Genomic DNA, 18,919 nt, shown 5'->3' on the forward strand with positions numbered 1-18,919 from the left:
TTTCAGTCATTGTACAGTAAAATAGTCGCTCTAACATCTCCAAAAAGTTGAAGTCATTTAAGTCAATTCCAAAGAAGTTGTTCCATTTTGAGCGGACGTTTGAAGACGATTTTCCAGGGATTGCACACAAAGACCAAAAAACCAAACGGAAAAATGGGAAACAAAGCATTCGGCCACACTGTGATCTCTAGACCATCGTCTCGGTACGATGGAACGCGAATTATTGGCGTCGGATCGTTATAGCAGTTCGTGACGATCCAGACGATTCCCCATCGAGCATGGCGTTGCGCGCTCGTTATTGGATCTCCCCATTGTCCGGTGGAAATTGCAAGAACGAAGCCATGGGGATCTGGGTCATTTATGTAGGGCAGCTAATGTCAAGGGTCGCGTTCAACTTGCAGCGCTCGTCCAGCTCGAACGCCCGAAGATTCCCCGTGCTTGCGTTTCCGTTGCCTTCTCCGAGAATCTCCGAGGAATCTTGACACGTTATGGGCCCCGGAAAAAGCGGCGATCCTCGTTGGAAGCTCCGCGAATTCCAATCCACCGTCGTTAAATCGAGAAGACCTACCTTCGTCATTTTAGATCGATTCTGTCAGAAGATTATTACTTTCTCGCGCGTTCAAAAATTGTTCATACTTTAAGACGATTTTTTAATATTTCTGTTATCGTCGCTATTCCCATCTTCAGCTTCTTGATAACCCTTTCTCCCCTTCTTTTTCCCTAAGAAAAGAAGATAGAAATATTTACAGTCTATTTGCTATGTCAAAAATCTATTTTTCTCCAGTAAATCTATTTTCTCCCTTAGGCGACGAATTATTGTGCGGTAAAATATAGTGGAAAAGGTGCTGAAGAGAACAGATGGGTAAATGTTCGCATCCTTTATGGCGTTCGATAATGTAAATAGAGAAAAGCTCTGAGATTTTCGCTACAGATCCAGGCAGAAACGCGTTTAGAAAACATCGTTCTTTTACTTTCTTCGCCTTCCAATTGAACTAAAATTTTTCGAAACAAATTTTTGCCTCATTGTCTAGCGAAAACTAGTCATAAATTCTCAAAAATATATTCAAATCGTTCGATGCAATTTTAAAAACAGTTATTCCGCTTTAAGAAAACGTGGAATTTTCTAGGATCTATATAGACGAGGCAAGCAGAGCGAATGTATCTGGAGGAAAAGTACACAGTGTTTTCTCATGGCGAGAGCAAGGTGCGGTAATATGAAAGAGGGAAGCATGTATTGGAGGAGAGATGAGGAGACAGGGTGGAAAATTTGTGAAAGAAATACAGGATTGTTCGAAGAACACCTGTTAGAAGATTGCTAAGGGATGAGGAAGAAAAATGTGAGCGTAGAAAGAATATTTCAGGATAGAAGAGGGAAGTGAAACTCGTTAATAAAATGTAAAAATATGGAAAAAATAAAAAGGATCGTAAAAGAAAAGGAAGGAAGAGTGTGCAGTAGAAAATAATTAGAATAAATTAGGATACCGTGAATAGTGAAATATAGAATATTTCACCATTAGTTATATAGAATAGTTATACGAGTTATATAGAATATAGTTATATAGAATATAGTGATATAGAATATAGTTATATAGAATATAGTTATATAGAATATAGTGATATAGAATATAGTTATATAGAATATAGTTATATAGAATATAGTTATATAGAATATAGTTATATAGAATATAGTTATATAGAATATAGAATAAATTGACACATTCACTGCCGGGCCAATGACCTCAACGATTTCCTACAATTGAAGTATTTCATCGAATCGAATTAACATTGTAAAATGTTACTGTTTCGACGTCCTTACGCTCCACCGATCCTACAAAAATCTAGGAAAATATAACAATGCCAAAAATTGATTTCCGAATCTAAACAAATAATTCCAGTCAACGCGTTAAGAAACACTTGGAAATATAAGCCAATCTCCGGACTGCGAATCTTAATTAAATAAATGTACGTAATCCGGAGAAGTTGAACGAGGAAAATTTGTACGATAGGTCTCTCGAGAGTGCCCGAAGATCAGCGGAAGGATCTCTCGGTGCCGCAAGAGGGATCAACGATCGATATTTCCTGGAGTGTCGCCTTTCTGTTTCCACAGCGTCGTCGAGAGCTTGCTCCGGCCGGATTGGTTTTCGCGGCCGGCTCGCGAAAGGTTGCGCGTTAAATCTCGACACGTGACAGCAGTTATTTGCGCGGCCCGCCGTTGCCGGAGCCGTCTCGTTCGACAGCGGCTCGTGTTCGGGCCGCATCGCGCAGTCATAATTCTCCATTTTAGCCCGTCGCCGCTTTTCCTCGGGCTGTTCGTTCCACCGTCCGCCCGGACTTTGTGTAGCAGCGGCTTCCGTTCGCTGGAAAAGTGGAACAGTCACTTTGTCAGTGTCAGCACGCCGGCATAACGCTGCCACGGGATATTTATCCTGGCTGCCACTCGATAAACGGCCGGGGAACCCTGTCCACCGTTAATATCGCTGCTGTCCTTACACTCTTTCTCGGGTTACAACGTCTCCCGTAACTGCGGCCGGTCGCCCCCGCGATAATTTTACGCCGAGAGTGTCGGTGACTCGTTACTTCCGCCCACCGTTCGTGTCACAGCTCGCTCTTGTGCGGGTGGCTGGGCTCGTTTGCGCCCGTAGCGACCATCGGCACACGGTACCATGCACGATGGCCGTACAAATTCCCAGCGAAAGGTTTATGACACTAGTGAACAGCGAAAGGTTTATGACACTAGTGAACAGCGAAAGCTATCCTTGATAAAACCGTCCCAATGCGTATTAACGAGAAAGTATGTTTCCAATTTTTTACTATCCTCCGTTCTCGATCACAAAGTCTGTACAAAATTGTTTTAGACGGCAGAGTTTGTAGGCAATTGTTTTAGACAGCGCCGTCTGTAGAAAATTGTTTTAGATAACAAAGTCTGTACAAAATTATTTCAATCGACAGAGTTTGTAGACGATTGTTTTATAGATAGCAGCGTCTGTGGAAAATTGTTTTAGACAGCGGAGTTTCTAAAAAAATTGTTTAGGACGGCAGAGTGGAAAATTACTTTACAGAATTATTTCTTCATTTAATTTTAGATAATTGTTCGTAGGGAATTATTTCAGGTAACAAGTCTTGCAAAAATTTATTTAAGACAGCAGCGTTTGTAGACGATTATTTTGAACAGCAAGCCTTACTTTAGACAGCAGGGTTTGTAGGAAATTATTTCAGACAGCATCGTTCGCAGAAGATTACTTCGGACAGCCATGTTTGCAGAAAGTAATTTTACACGGTACAGTTCCTAGGAAATTATTTCAGACAGCCGGGTCCGTAGGAAATTATTTTAGATAACGAGATTCGCAAAAAAACAAAACGATTACTTTAGACAGCAATTACTTCGGACAGCAGAATCCGTAGAAAATGACTTCGTACAGCAGAGAGTTTGCTTTCCCATTTGCCGCGAGTAGAAAAGTCGGTCATTTGTCAGACGCGACGTCTATTTCGATAATCGTCGACGGATGCCACATTTTCTCGATTTTAACCGGCAATTTCCATCGATCTCGTTGCACAGAATCGTCTCGTTGCCCCAGGAACTGTATTCGCCGTAAAACAAGTGGATACAGACAGTCATTGGTCGGGCAAACATTTATCCGCGATCCCCGCGGATGGAACGGCATCTGCCAAAAGCTTCACGGCACCGATTCGATTTGTTCCCGCATAAAGGAGCGCCGCTATCTCTCCCAGGACGTCGCATCTGCAAACAAAACAGGGATCACGGATTTTACGGTAGCGAGTCGGAGGTCTCGTCCCGAGTATAAAACGGATCCGCTTCGCTCGTAAAAACGGATGGAAGATGGATTCGCGGGGCAACGCGGTTCCGTTTAATCCCTGCGCGGGCAAACATCGGATCGGGAACAATCGTCGGAAGCACGGTAAACAAAAACGAGCGGCCCGCTCGCTGTCCATTTTCATTTTCGTTCTCCCCGGCGTGCATCGCGTTTCCCCGTCCCGTCGATCCCTTTTACGGCACGAGCGAAACCGTCTCGCGGGACTCTTCCTGCCAGATATTAGCGAGGGATTGGCTCGGCACACGCGTCGAATCGTTGCACGGAGAGCTGCCGATCGACCGGGGACCGCCTTTTTCAAGCGAACCGATAAGAAGCAAGAACTGCTCCGAGCAGAATGGCCGCAATAAAACCCGGCTCTTGATGTTCGAACGCGTCGCGAACCGTGAAGAGCAAATATCCGCCTCGAATTTCGATGTTGTTGCGCCATCCGACGCAACGATTTCGAAAGCGTTCCGGACGTTTTCCAGCACTCGGAGCAGGTGCCGCGATAATTGGCAGGGATTTCTGCTGAAAGAATGACAGATATTAAGCGCGCCATTTGAAAGAAGAGCAGCCCGAGGTGGGCGCTTCAATTAGGCAAAGTGCCGGGGAAAATATTTTCCCCGGCGGTTCTCCGGGTGGAATTTTGTTTTCAGCAAAAAGGTGGCAAGGTGCGCAATCTTCTCTGTCCTCCGGGAAAACGGTGTCTCCTTTGAATCGCGATCGAGTCCGCCTCGCAGCGTTTTCCTCCGGGCTTCCGTTTTCCGCGGCGACGCATGCGTCCGGAGCGAACGCCTCGGGTTTCCCCGAGTTCGCGACGAGGCGACGGATTGCACGTCGAATATACGCGGCCGATCCAGGCCGTAGAAAACGTTTCGTCGCTTCCGATCCTCCGGTTTCTCCTTTGCTCGCGGGAACGGATCCTCCTCGAGGATCCAGCGATCCCGCGCTCGCCGCCCCGGGCAGAGAGAAGCGCCGCGATAAAATGTCACGGCCGCGCGAGTTTCGTGTGTCTCGCCCTCGGTTTCCCCATTGAAACGGCATTCCCGGTTTCCATGGTGATTCCCGGATATGAAGCCGCTCGTAAAATCAATGGAACGAAGTCAAGCGAACGGCCAGCAGTCGGCGGGAAGTAATTACGGTATCGGGAACGCCGCGATCCACGAGATCGATATCCCGGCGATCGACGTCGGCCGAGCAATTTGCGAATTACGTCGCCTGCGACCGCCTAATAAACTCATGCAAACTAACTAGGACACCGCGTACAGTTGTAACATCACTCCTCCTCTGGAGAGAGGTGATTTTAATGAAATTTTGTGCGATGAATTCTGGCTTCGTGCGTCGACGTTCTGCGGAATACTTCATTCGAATAGCTATTTTTTATGAAATCGAATGTTTCGAGTCGTGCAACAATTGCGACTTTAACGGTAAAATGCAAATAAATTTGACAATGTTAAAATTATTTTGAAACGTTGTGCAACGATTTCAACTGGTGGGTCGAAGATCCCCCCTCCCCCCTGGAGAGGGGTGATTTTAATGGAATTTTGTGGGACGAATTTAGGCTTCGTGCGACGACATTCTGCGGAATATTTCGTTCGACTATCCACTTTTTTATGAAATTAAATATTTCGAGTCGTGCAACAATTGCGACTTTAACCGTCAAATGTAAATAAAATGTAAATAAATTTGTGAATGTTAAAATTATTTCGAAACGTTGCGCAACGATTTCAAGCGGTGAGTCGGAGTCGCCGGTCGAGCGCAAAGGGTTATTTGCAACTTGAACCTTCTCTATTAAAATTGTAATAACAATAATTTGCTCGCACACGTTTCCGCCAAACTGGTGTTGCACGATAAATGTTTATAATAAAAAGCAACAGCCATTGGCACGAGATATTGCACAGAATGTCATCGCGCGATCTCAAAGACAGCGCCGATAAAATTCCATTAAAGCCCCGCAGAGAGGGCGCAGCTGCAGACCAGCCTCGTAACTCGATATATTCGAGTCGTCAACAAGTGGCCTAAAATTCGAAAAATTTTACGGGGCGCGCAGGTGGCGCGCAGCTGTCGTTTCGCATTCGCATTCGTGATCCGCGTTTCCGATGGGCCGCAAAATAGGATCGCGCGAAGCTCGCCGCGTAAAATCCAGTATCTGGCCCACGGCGTCGTTCATCGACGGATCAAAGCGAGCCGCCTTCTTGTTAGAATATCGAAGGTTGCTCTTTTCTCGCCGCGGAAACCGTCCGCGGTTTATCCAGCGGACTTCCCGTCGGTTTTATTTCTGCGTCCGATGAGAGCGTTTACAGACACCGCGGCAAATAGAGGCAGGATTTTACGTTTTAATCGCGCGGGAGGCAGGTGCTCCTGTGCGCGGACGCTTCGGAAATAAATTGGCTTTTCTGTTGATCGATGCATTCGGCGGCAATCGGCCGCGCGAGCCTGAATAATGATGCGCCGATCGGCGAATACCGTTCGAAGGGCTGATCGAAATGCGACGAGCTCCCCGGGTCGAGCGCCGGTTTTCGATCGCGCTGTTCGCACAGGAGCTTCTCCGGGCACGTGCGGGCAGCCTTGGATTGTCTGGGACGATTTATGGTGATCCACGCGACGCGATACGCCATCGTTGCATTCGTATGCATGCGGTCTCGCTGGCCGGACAATGCGCGCGTGCGCCACAGGCTGCGATTCGACGCGGCGACGTTAACTATGAGGGCCAAGGTTCGCGGTTTACCCAATTACACCGAGCACGGGGGAAATCGGAGCGGAAATAGTAAACGCTCGGCATACCGCATACTGTTCGACCCATTGGACGGGAGTCGAAAATACGAGCTCGGTGATCTTAAATGTCTCGTATCGCGAAATGTTGTTCGTTGCTTTCAGGACAATTGTACTTCATGGAATATAAAATACGGAATATTTGTTACTTTAAGGATAATGATAAGAGAAGTAAGAAGAATAATGATGAGAATAATTATAAGAATAATGATAATGGTAGCAATAAAATGTTATTAAATGGGGCAAATACACCTTTATTTATACACATGTTTAATGTAAAGAGCGTGTTTTAGTATGGTTTTTATAAGCTGAATTCAGGTACTATAGAACCTTCGGAACGAGCAAATAATTTTATGAAAATAACGATATGTTATTGGATCAAGTACCAAAAAGCACTTTCCTGCTCTTTTGTATACTAATTCTAGGATTATTAATCTTTACATTGAATACAGTTTTATTTGCTTGAATTTGCTCGAAATGAAGATATTATAATCAATATTGTCACCAATATGCACAATGTTTGATCTCAAAGGGGATTTTATGAGAAAATCAACAACTTCTAAGTTAATTATTACTTAAATTTCTAATTAATTTCCGATCTAAGAGCCCTAATACTTTTTTAAAGGACAAATGAAGATCTGTCAATTCATTGAAAAGGAATAAAATTTCCTTTAAAAAGGTGTAAATCATCTTAATTCATTTATCAAATAAAAAGTTCTCTATCAATTTTTTGAACTTCAATTTGTTTCCATATAATTAATGAGACATAAAAGACTAATTAAAGAATCTTTCGTGTAAACATTTTTTAGCTGTCAAAAGAATTACCGAAGCAAAATTTGCTCATTAATTACACGACAACAAACATCAAAGATAAAATCGATCAGAAGCAATTTAATTAATACAAAAATTAAGATTATTTCAATCAATTGATGGATCTACGAACACCCTTTAAAGGCTACTGATCCCAAATAAAAAGTCGATTAGTTCAGAAATGATAAATTTCGTCCCAAAAAAATCGCCTGTAAGATCGAGTGCACAGTGCACCGTCACCGTTTCCAGAATAACGAACGGTCTCCGTTGCAGCGACAATTTGGCGTTCGAATTTCCCTTGCGAACGAGCACATTCGGGGCCAGAAAGACTTCCATCTCGTCCCATTCCTTCTGCGTCATCGGCAATAATGTTTTCGCTGTTGGAGCTCGATTGCTCGTTAAAGTTGAAACGATTTGATCGACTTTGATCGGCGCCTCGGAGTCTTAAAAGTGTTCGCTCGGTGCAACCTCGTTCGAATGGAGATTCGAGGGGATTCCGTTGGACTTGATCCACCTAAGTCCCGCGATTGAAAAGGAATCGAATCGTCTTTCTCTATCCGGCCACGTTGCATGCGACACCGCGATCAATCGGTCCAACTTTCTCCCATAGTCTCGCCCACGGTTCCCATCAAACCACCCCACCCCACCCCCTCACACATAGTTGTTCTCTCTCATACAGAATCTGTCTCTCTACCTGTCTGTATAACATTCTTTCTTTGTGTTTCTATTGCACAGGCGCATCGCGGGCCGGCAGTCGTGCAGGTACCAAACTTTTCACGCAACAATTTCCAGATTTCTCTGCACCAAAGACACCTTAGGCGTCTATAGTTTTAGAGAATATGTTTTTGTTTCTTTCAGCTAGAATGCGGCCGTTCGCTATAGAATACCAAGTAGCAATTTAGTTTCGTTCACGTGCAGCGGCTCTCGTTAACGTTCGCACACATTTCGAAGCGGAATAACATTTTTAAGAATGGAGTAAGCGATTTGAATTTTTCTTTATTTAGATGATAGAGGGATCAGTTTACTAGACCATGATTAGAATGCTTTTTCAAAAATTTGCTGTTGCTTGGAGCGACAATAGAAAATTGAAAGAAGTCTCGCTTTTTCAACTTTCTCATCTGAGCCTGTAACGAAGATTTAAAACATACGTTTCGTAGATCTCGTCGAATTACAAGCATGTTACGAGCTGTGAACGATTAAAGATCGCAGTTTTGTCTCAATGTTTGACCAATTTTTTCACAAAAAAGTTCGACCAACAAGTGCGAGAAAACTGCAATTTTTAAAATCTTTCGAACGCTCGTAACTTACTTAATTGGATAAACGAAACGCATTCTTTACATTTTCGTTATAGCCTCTGATCAAAAATTGAAAAAAGCGAGTTTTAAAGTAGTTTATTTCCTTTTGTCATTGCAAACAGTAGCAAAATTTGGCAAAGAAAATCATTCTAGTCGTCGTCTAGAATTTTATCGTCTAAAACCAATTCGACTCGTTCAGTCCAATTCGTAAAAAAGTTACGCGTTTCGCAAGGTGTCCGAACATTAACGCGAGCGACTGTAGGTCGCAGAACGTCTCTCCTATGCCGCTGTCTCGCTGATAGAGTGAGCGCAGGGCGGCAGCTTGTTAGCGGGGCCGGTTCTCGTGCCGATCTCGTAGCAGCGATCTTTGCCGGGCAGGATCGGTAGATCGCTTCGAACCCGACACCAGAACAACAGCTAGAGAACACTGAATGCGTAGAAAATGTTTTTTGCGTTTTTCTTCCTGGTCTTCTATCCCGTTCCATAGATTATATCTGTATGTTTGAGCGGCTTTGAGCGTCGATCGCGCGGTCACAGAACGAAATTCTCGAAACGAGATCGAGGAAACAGATTTTAGCGAGCGTGTCCGACGTTCCCGCGGAATCGGTGCCCGTGATCCTCCGAGTTGCATGACACAAAGAAACTTCAGCATGTCTCCTCTGTGTACGTTGAATTCCGTTTGACGTTCCACATTAGTCTCGAGCGAGAGAGCTCTTCTAGTGCGATGCAGCATCCGCCGAGCAAGCTCCGCGCGAACCTTCTAACGTGTCGAACCTTTTTCTTTTGTAGGTAAGTGACTCGCTCGAAGATCCCGCTGGTCCGGTCGGTAAGTCCACGTTACGGTCATTAAAGCTCCAACCTGGCGGAGGGAAGCTCGACTGGGACGCAGTCGGCGCAGCAGAGAGCTTCCGAAAGCTCCCGAGTGCCGGCGCCGTCGATAGATTTCTCGACGCGCGCCTCGCACTCGCAAGCACGCCGCGAGAACTCGTCGGAATCTTGCGAGCTTCCGGCTGCTGTTTTACCGATCTGGAAGCTCGATCAATGTACCCTGTGCTGGCAACACCGCCGCCTCGAGCTTACAGTCGCCACGGCGGAAAGCTTGACGAAGCCGCGAGCGAGTGTCGACGCCGCCGGTACATCGGTCGACCTGTACTACTTGCGCCGCGTTCCAGTGCCGACTTACCATAGTCCCGAGCTTTCGCGATAAATTTATTGATTTCTCGACCGGTTCAATATTTCGGGGAACCGTGTACTCCTGGTTTCGAGTGCCGTGGAATGTACAGCACCGCTCGCGAAATATTTGTTCGTTGGGCGAAAACATTTCCGCGCAGAAAACCAAACGAGCTTGCGAACGCCGTTGGATGTCTTGCCGAGGGCTGGACAAATACGCGTTCCAGCGAGCGCAGGGAAGCTGATCAGCGTTGCAGGAACGTGAGAGTGCAAGGTAACCGCCACCGGGCCAGGAAAATTGCCACGAAAATCTGGCGATTCGACGGAACGAATTAGCGTTCCGGGATGATTCGAAGTTGACGGACGGAGAAACGGAGACGGACGGGAAATGGTATCTCTGCACTCGCTTCTCTCGCGTGCAATTCGTCTCGGGAAGCTCGCCGATGGATAATTGAGCGGATCCAGGAAAATTTCCGGGTATCGACAGCCGCGTTATCCAAATAACTGTCGCCGCGATCCAATAACATCCCGTTACGTGTCGAACCGATGAAGCATCGAAAAGAACTTCGGAGCAGTCGATACGCCGGCCATTGTTGCCGCGCGTAGAAAAAAAAAGAGAATAACGAGAAAGCGAGGGGACCCTTTCACGTCGACCTCATCGATGAAACACGGCCCGGGGACCCGGGCAAGAATCAAATATTGCAACGATGCAACTTCGGGCATGCTATTTTTCATTTAGCGGCGAACGGGGAACGGTTCTTGGGAATTTACGGCAGCGACGGCACAACAGTTTTGTCCTACTTCCGCTGCACATTCTAACAAGGTTACAAATTCGTGCGCTGTATACATAGGGTGGACGTGTCAGTTACCCCGCGACCGATCCGCCCGGAGATTATGTTCGAACGGAACGAAAATTTTGCATTCGAGAGATTCGATGCTGGCGATTTTCTTTCGCGGAATGAGACGTTTATTCGGTGTACAGTGAATTCTTCCTAACTTTCCTTCGGTTTGTGAAGATAAATGGATAATTTGGAAGAGGTGATGCGATTATGCGAGCCTTGCGCTTCGTTTTTATCGTTGTCGACTGATCGGCAAGCCGCGAGGCTCGAATAGTCGTCCATTCTTGTTCGCAAGCAAAATTTAAAAAATTAGGACAGTATTAGGAAAAATTTGGAAAATTAGGACAAATTAGGAAAATTAGGAGAATTTGCTGTATTACGATTGGAAACGTAATTTATTTACGCTTCTGAAATGTGATAAACGGTCATTCGGAATTTGCATCACGTATGCAGTGATTTTACTCCGATGCTTGACGAAAACCTTGAGAAACGCCGGATGGATGAACGGTTTAAATAATTTCACGATACCAGAAGCTGTTCACGTGTTAACAAAGTCGATATAGTTTATGAAAAAGAACACAGTTCGATCGAATTACTCTCTATGAACTCAGGAACTGAAACAAACTTTTGGCTTGCTTCCATTACTGTGCCGATAACTGCCCAATAACTGGACAAGCCTTTGCAATTGTTCGTCGCGATGTTTATCGAGATATTGTTCGGTTGACTTTCAACGCGAGAAATGTTCGACATGTCGTCCATTACAGTCACAATGCAAGTATGTAGGCGATTGTGCAATGACAGAGACGCGCGGATGTGTAAGTTTTTCACGTTTTCTCAGGCGACTACCATACTTCAACGAAGAAGGAAAACAACGAAAAATTAATTACTGCGAGACATAATCCTTTCTGTACCAAGCAAATTTTATTCGAAACATTTTCTCACACAACGTGTAGTTTGCCAAAAAAAGAATTAAAAAGAGTTTAAGAAAAGAGAGTTAGAAAATTAAAGAGTTAAACGAGTCACTCTGTATGTAACACATCGCGCAATAATTGATCGAGTCTCCAGAGCATATTATTCAGTATAGTCTGCGATATTTGCAATAGTATAGTACGCATAAACATATAATTTATTTCGATTAAAAAATCTCAAAGTCATCTGAACACTTTTATTCGAACAAAACGTCGAACAACTAAAAAAACAGCTTATAGCAACGCGAAAGAAGTGGACGAAACTGCTTCATCGAACGAAGCTCGCGAAAGTTAAGTCAACGGGGCACAGTAACTGGCGCGTGATCGGTGAAACCCGGATCCCCGTGTACGCGCAAGCATTCGCAATAATCGCAGCGTCGCGCGGCGATTGCGGTGAGCTCGTGGGACATAAAAATTCAGTGTTTCCCTCGAGCAAATACTTGTGGACGGAGGTCTGTTTGCGGGAAGGTCTCCGCTGCACGTTTGACGGCGAGCACGCCGGGAAAGTAAGGTAAACAGCCGTGACTGCGGACGGCCATTAGGCGCAAATGAATGCAGCGATTGAGCCGTAAGCGCGGTCACCGTTGTCCGAGCATCGCGGGACAATACTACTGTGCCCTCGCGTGAAATATTCATCGCCCGGTATGGGAAAAGGCGTGTTTCCGTGCCAAGGACGTCGGGTCTGGGCGACGATGGTCTCGCGCCTCGCCGGCGATTCCAGCCCGAGTGTACGAGCTTTCGCGATCGTTAGCTCGCGCGATCGAGCGCCGCGGAAAACGGGAACCGTGTATCGCGCGGCTGAGAGAAAAAAAGAATGTTGATAAAACGCGGGGGTCGCGTGGCGGCCCCTCGGATAACGGCGTGTCACGGAATCCGGGGGTCGTCGATCGTTCGGTTATCGCTCGGCGCACGAGCTTTCGACGAGGTCCGCGCGGCCGTAAAAGACTCGCGGAAATTCCCGAGGCTGCCGGATCGCTATTGTTCCGTCGCAGATGGCGGCGGCGTTATTGGAAAGCTGCGCGTTCGACGTGCATAGCATCTCCCAGGGTGTCGTTCGAACGGCCAATTAGAATTCGCGTGGAATCCGTGCCGTTTGCCTCCGCCACGGGATTGCGCGCGAGTCGCGACGAATGTGTTTGCGGATTCTTTGGGAACAATTCCTGTCTCCGTAGCCTCTTAACCTGTTAGCCGTCCGCTCGATCTTCCTTTATTTCCTCCGCTATCGGAATCTACGGACGGTTTATCTCGGGAACTTTAGCTCGAGTCTACGGAACCGTCCCGAGACGCAAGGGCTCGGCGAAAGGGTTCGATGGGTTCGAAATCGTCGGTCCGATTTCTTCTAGCGGCAACGGCGGCGATTGGTCGCTGGCTCTGACGTCGAGTGATCGAGAGACCGATTACCCTTGGGCTCTGCTCGGCGAAAACGGGGACGCGGGCCATTTTTCATCCCACCTCGTAGCCGGCGCGGCCTCTCCATGGTGAATATTAATACATCGATCGTAAGCAACGGCACCGGCGCACCAATGAAAGAAAGGGACGAGCCGCGGCCGGTTTCAAAGGCTCTCGGGGGCAGCCCGATTAGAGAATGACACACCGAGGGGAATGCGAAGGCTGCTCGACTTCGAAGGTTCCCCGATGCGAAAGTTCGCTTCGAGGCTGTCGTCGACGAACGTGCCTCGACAATTGGCCTAAGTTCGGTCTTATGAAAAATTAGGTAATTGTGGAAACTGTTGGTATCGAGTATACCGGTTCTACGTACCGTTTAAGATTTCATTTATGTTAATATTTCATCCCAATGTCGTACCGTTCAACGCTTCAGGTTTAATTCGATCTAATATTCGCTTGCTGCGGAGAAGCAATTTCGATTTCTTTCGAAATGGGCGGAACTGGGATATTTTTAGCAAGAGTAATCATAACATTTACAAAAAATCGATCTACACTCGCATCCCAATCTACCCGGAAATCCATCCTACTAGTCTCAGTAACTGGTCCAAAATTTTGCTATGGACCTAGCTGGACCAGTTACTGAGACTAGTGGAATTGGTTTCCTGGATTTCTCCGATCTGTCCCGAAAATGAATTCCACTAGTCTCAGTAACTGGTCCCCCTAGGTCGATAGCAAAATTTTGGAGGACCAGTTACTGAGACTAGTGGAATTGGTTTTCTGAATTTCTCCGATCTGTCTCGAAAATGAATTCCACTAGTCTCAGTAACTGGTCCCCCTAGGTCGATAGCAAAATTTTGGAGGACCAGTTACTGAGACTAGTGGAATTGGTTTCCTGGATTTTTCCGATCTGTCTCGAAAATGAATTCCACTAGTCTCAGTAACTGGTCCCCCTAGGTCGATAGCAAAATTTTGGAGGACCAGTTACTGAGACTAGTGGAATTGGTTTCCTGGATTTTTCCGATCTGTCCCGAAAATGAATTCCACTAATCAGTAACTGGTCCACCTAGGTCTATAGCAAAATTTTGGACCAGTTACTGAGACTAGTAGAATTCATTTTCGGAACTTTTGTCATCTGTCCGGAAATCGATCCCACTAGTCTCAATAACTGGTCCACCTAGACCGATAGCAAAATTTTGGTCCAGTTACTGAGACTAGTAGGATGGATTTCCTGATAGATTGAGGTGCCAGTGTAGATCGATTGTCCATTTTAGTGGACAATCTGAGCGTCAGTAAGGGAGACATTACTATATTTCTGTCATTACACAGTAAACTGGTCCCTCTAACATCTCCAAACAAAAAGATCAAGTATCCTCATCGAGTTCGAAAAGAAATATTCCAATCCATGTCCAAGCATCGATGCGAATCAAAATTCCCATCATGCGATGGGAATCTAATCCAACTCATCCGCCAATGAATAGGACCGCCGGCTGCCTTGTCCGACCATGGCAGGCTGTTTCTACTGGGAGACCTCGGCGCTGGTGCGACCGCGAGCTATACAAAGTCCCGTACGCGAAAGTCTCGAGGGTTTTCAAGAGTCTAACCCAGTAAGAATTGAATAGCGGCAAGCTCGGAAGCGGTAGGAGCGGCAAATAAAAATGGAAACAGTGGCGGCGGAAGAGCTGGGGCGCGATCGCGGCTCGAGAGCCACCCGTTACAGTGCGACCGTGTACTCTGAAAGTAAGATAGCGCCCGGCGGCGTGTTCTAATTGTCGCGGACAGTCGGTCGAACGCGAACCGTCGTGGAAACGGGAATCCAGAGCGGAGTTTTTCTTTTCGCCGGGCGAACGAGGTCGTCGCCGGCGTCAGCTATTCCCCCGGATCCATCGGGGAACGTCGACGGTGTATTAACAAGCTGGCGAGCTGCGGCGACGGCCGTTCGAACGATCGTAAAACCGTTCGTCGGTGGATTTTACGGTCCCGCGTGGCCGGAGCCGGATTAAAAAATTAGCGGCGCCTCGGCGTCACCGGCCGCGGGGGAAAAAAAGGGGGGGCGGGGGCCACGGTGGCTGAACGTTTAAATTTTAATAGCATTCCGGGACTCATTTATGCGCCGCGCGCTTGTCATCGAAAGTTGTCGGGCTGCTGCTGCTGCGAGGCCGCCCACGCGTTATGAAAACGTAATGAGCGCATCCCCGGCGGACCGTTCGTAAACGACCGCTACAACTTTAATTACGATCCCCGCGATTTACATGCGCGGCTCAATTAGCGCCGCTCGAAACGCCCGGGGTCCCGCGGCAGCGACGGAAAAATCCGCGGCGAGAGAACGACACCGTCGCGTCGCCGCGACGACGACACGACCTCGTCCCGCCTCGTCAAAATTTCACCGCTCCGAGTTACACGCTTTCCCTCTGCCATTGGTTTATTAACGTTCGGCACGACTGCCCCTGTTCCCGATGTCCCGGAGCCGACGGCGACGCGCGGGAAATCGCGCGAAACGCCCGTCCGAGGAACACCCGTCGGTCGCCCCTCTCAACGGATTATCCTCAGACGAGGCGCTCGCCCCGAGAGCTATCCGCTTTGGTTTTCTTTAATCAAGGCCAGCGAGACGAGACGGCCCGTCTTCTCCCCTTTGTTCTCACGTTCAATTCCGCGAACACGTGCCGCTTCGGACCAGACTTGCCGACGTATACGACGCGGGGTGTGATATGTATTTCGATAATCTGGGAGGACTCGGTTCTTAATTACTATTTTTGAAGGGTTTTTTTCATTAGCTGTTCGAGCATAGTTACTTGGAATGTTGATTTATGATAATATAATAATGCGTATAATATAAATATAATATGTTAATGTAAAATCGATGATAATTACTTGGAATGTTCATTTGATTGATTGATATAATATAATAATATTATATAATAATATATGATAATAATAATTTGAACTAAAATATATTATTATTATTATTATTATTATTATTAATTACTATTATTATTATTATTATTATTATTATTATTATTATTATTATTATTGGATATATATGTGTGCGTGAAACGGCCGCGATGCGATTCGTCGGATTACGCAGGCCATATTAAAAATAATATTAAAAACAATACTTACTCTGGTTCACTGAGATATCGCTTTCAAGCTTAGGGTAACTCGATATTGTCTGAAAGCATCGAATCTCGGGATTAAATCGTTCTAGCTTGTCGAAACGTCGCACCGTATCAGCGAAGATTAGCAAACGCGTCCGCGAGATCGCTAAAAATCGATCGTCTCGCGGAATAATTAGGAAGCGCCCGGGGACACGGAATGATCTAAATAGGCGTGGCCTTAACAGTAGCCCTTTGGTGGCTCGGGAAATCGAATAACCCGGGTCGGTTCGGTGAATCGGTGGCGAGGCAGGCAGCAGGGGCTGGTTTGGCAGCTTTGGCATCGTTTAATCACCGGCTAATTGGAAACCGACTAAACTCCTCCGCGGCTGCGGCAGCCCCGGCCGCGTCTCGTTGTCGTCGGTTTTCCTCTCGCAGTATAGTGGGTCAACGATGTGTCCGTCGGCCTCGGGATCCACCGCGCGTTCTCCTTCCTCGCGGTCCCCGCTGAAAAGAAGTCCCCCGGAACGCTGAAAAGGACCCCGGCGGATCGAAGTTTTTCAATGGCCGGGATCGATCGACTCGGTCTCGAGAAGCGGAAAGCTTCGCGCGCCTCTCGATAAACCGTTTCCGCGTTCGGGCTCGGCTCCGCTTGTTTTTCTCACGGCCATTGTCGACGAGCGAGCGGGGGCCGAGGGGGGCGAGCCGTGAGATATTTCATTTCGCGTCGGCGGCGAATAATGGCATCGGAAGGCTTCGCGGAACTCCGGCCGCCGCTTCGGAGTCGTTTGTGTAATGCACGTCAGACGAACGCGCCGCTGGCACCTGCCAATAGTTTCCAAAGGAAGCTTCCGCGAAAGCCGCTGCGAGAAGACAGTCGGCAAGCGACCGAGTCCCCCGCTTTGACAGCCGATACAACGATTTTCCAGGCGGCTTTTTACGCCGCGGCGATGTCCCCGCGAAACAACCGCCGCCGCAGCGAATGTTTTATCGGCCCGGACGCGACCGGCTAATCTCGCTTCTCTCGCGCGGACTCCCACGTTTCCCGCGGGAAACTCCGAACAAAAATCATTCTGCCGCCGCGAGACTGACGCCGGAACTCTGCAACGCTCCGAGCAAAAATCAAGACTCGAACGATGGTTTCGCGGCTCTCTTTTGTCTGGACATGTAACGAAAATTAAAAAAAAAAATGCATTTCGTTGATCTTGGTCAATTGTATGCATTCTGAAAATTTCATTGAAATAGAGACAATTTTTACAAGTCACCGAGGTATAGAAAATGCATTTTCTTTCATTTTTGTTACAGACTGAGATAAAAAAGTTGAGAAACATGAGATTTTTTTGTTTTTTTATCATTCCAAGTATTATTATCATATTATTATATTATTATATATTATATATATATTATTATATTGATATATATTATATATATTATTATATTGTTATATTTTATATATATTATTATATTATTATATAATACATATATTATTATATTATTATTAATGATTCTTCCATTTAATCGAAGTATTATAGACGTTGTCCGGTTGACGAGTCGCTCTATCACCTGCAAAAAAAGATTCAAGTCGTTTAATGCACTTTTAAAAAATTTATTACGTTTTTCAAGTGTCCTTAAGTATATGACCGCTGCTGTACGTACAGAACATACGGTCAAGGACAAATATAAGTGGACAGCTTTTAAAACGGAATAACTTTTGTATAATTGGATCGAACGATCTAAATTTCTTCTAAATGTTAGAGGTTAGAGTTCACGAGACAACGACTGAACACATTTTTGCCAAAGATTACAATCGAGTGAAACGAGAAATGATGATAAATCGATGACAATATTATTCAATTGACGTTTAAAGGTTTCCGGGGGGAACTGGTTAAAAAAATCGACGTCGCCATCTTGTGTGCGTGAAACGGCCGCGATGCGATTCATCGGATTAGGTAGGCCACATTTAGATTTAACGTTTTGCATGCTGCAAATATCATCGAAATCGGCCGGCCTTGACATAAGCTGTGAACAATTAAAGATCGCGAAAGTCGCAGTTCATCGCGAATTTATTAATCACCGAGATCTACGTAATGCGTTGTTTAAATATTCGTCGCGAGTTCGTATGGAAAAGTTCGAAGAACACGTTATTTCTTAATTCCTCGATCGCGTCAACCGATTGCAAGTTTCGAGAACAACTTTTTAACTGTTGTCTAGTAAACTAAACCCTTTAATATCCCCCTCTCTAAAAGAAAACAAATTTAGATCGCAAGAGTCATAATATAAAAAGTCAAGTGCCAAATATCAACCCCAAAAATGTCAATAATATTTAACTCATCGCATCAACGAAACCAAAATTCAGAAAGTGGAAGTTAACCATAAAAAATATTAGTTCAACAATTTCGTAGTTTAAAAATCCTAGAAACATTGAGCTCGTTCGACATATTGTGACAAGGATTAATTTGCGAAATCTACTTAAATTTAACAAGAATTAATTTGCGAATGCAGTCAATTTTCCCTAATTGACGCTCAGATTGTACACAAATATGGACAATTTGGACAATTCTTCTTTTCTTTCAGTCTTTAATATTTCTAATAATTTCAAATTAATACCATTCTTATACAGTAAATTCTCCCTAATTAAAGCTCATATTGTACACAAAAATGGACAATTTGGACAATTCTTATTTTCTTTCAGTCTTTAATATTTCTAATAAGTTCAAATTGATACCATTCTTATCTTCATTCATTCTCTAATATTTCTAACAAATTCAAATTGATACA

At 45.7% G+C, this 18,919-nt stretch overlaps 1 protein-coding gene across 2 annotated transcripts in view; it reads left to right on the forward strand.

Annotated features, from left to right (window-relative positions):
• Window positions 1-18,919, forward strand: part of LOC117222521 (neo-calmodulin) — a 131,803-nt gene that overhangs the window by 30,331 nt on the left and 82,553 nt on the right. Inside the window, exon 2 of one of the 2 annotated variants that reach the window (XM_076521204.1) lies at window positions 8,130-8,156. The exons of the other annotated variant lie outside the window; for it this stretch is intronic. Coding sequence (XP_076377319.1) covers window positions 8,130-8,156 — 27 coding nt within the window. The remainder of the gene's footprint in view (window positions 1-8,129; window positions 8,157-18,919) is intronic. 2 annotated transcript variants of the gene reach the window in all.

Source organism: Megalopta genalis, chromosome 4 (assembly GCF_051020955.1).
Source record: "Megalopta genalis isolate 19385.01 chromosome 4, iyMegGena1_principal, whole genome shotgun sequence".
NCBI classification, from domain to species: domain Eukaryota; kingdom Metazoa; phylum Arthropoda; class Insecta; order Hymenoptera; family Halictidae; genus Megalopta; species Megalopta genalis.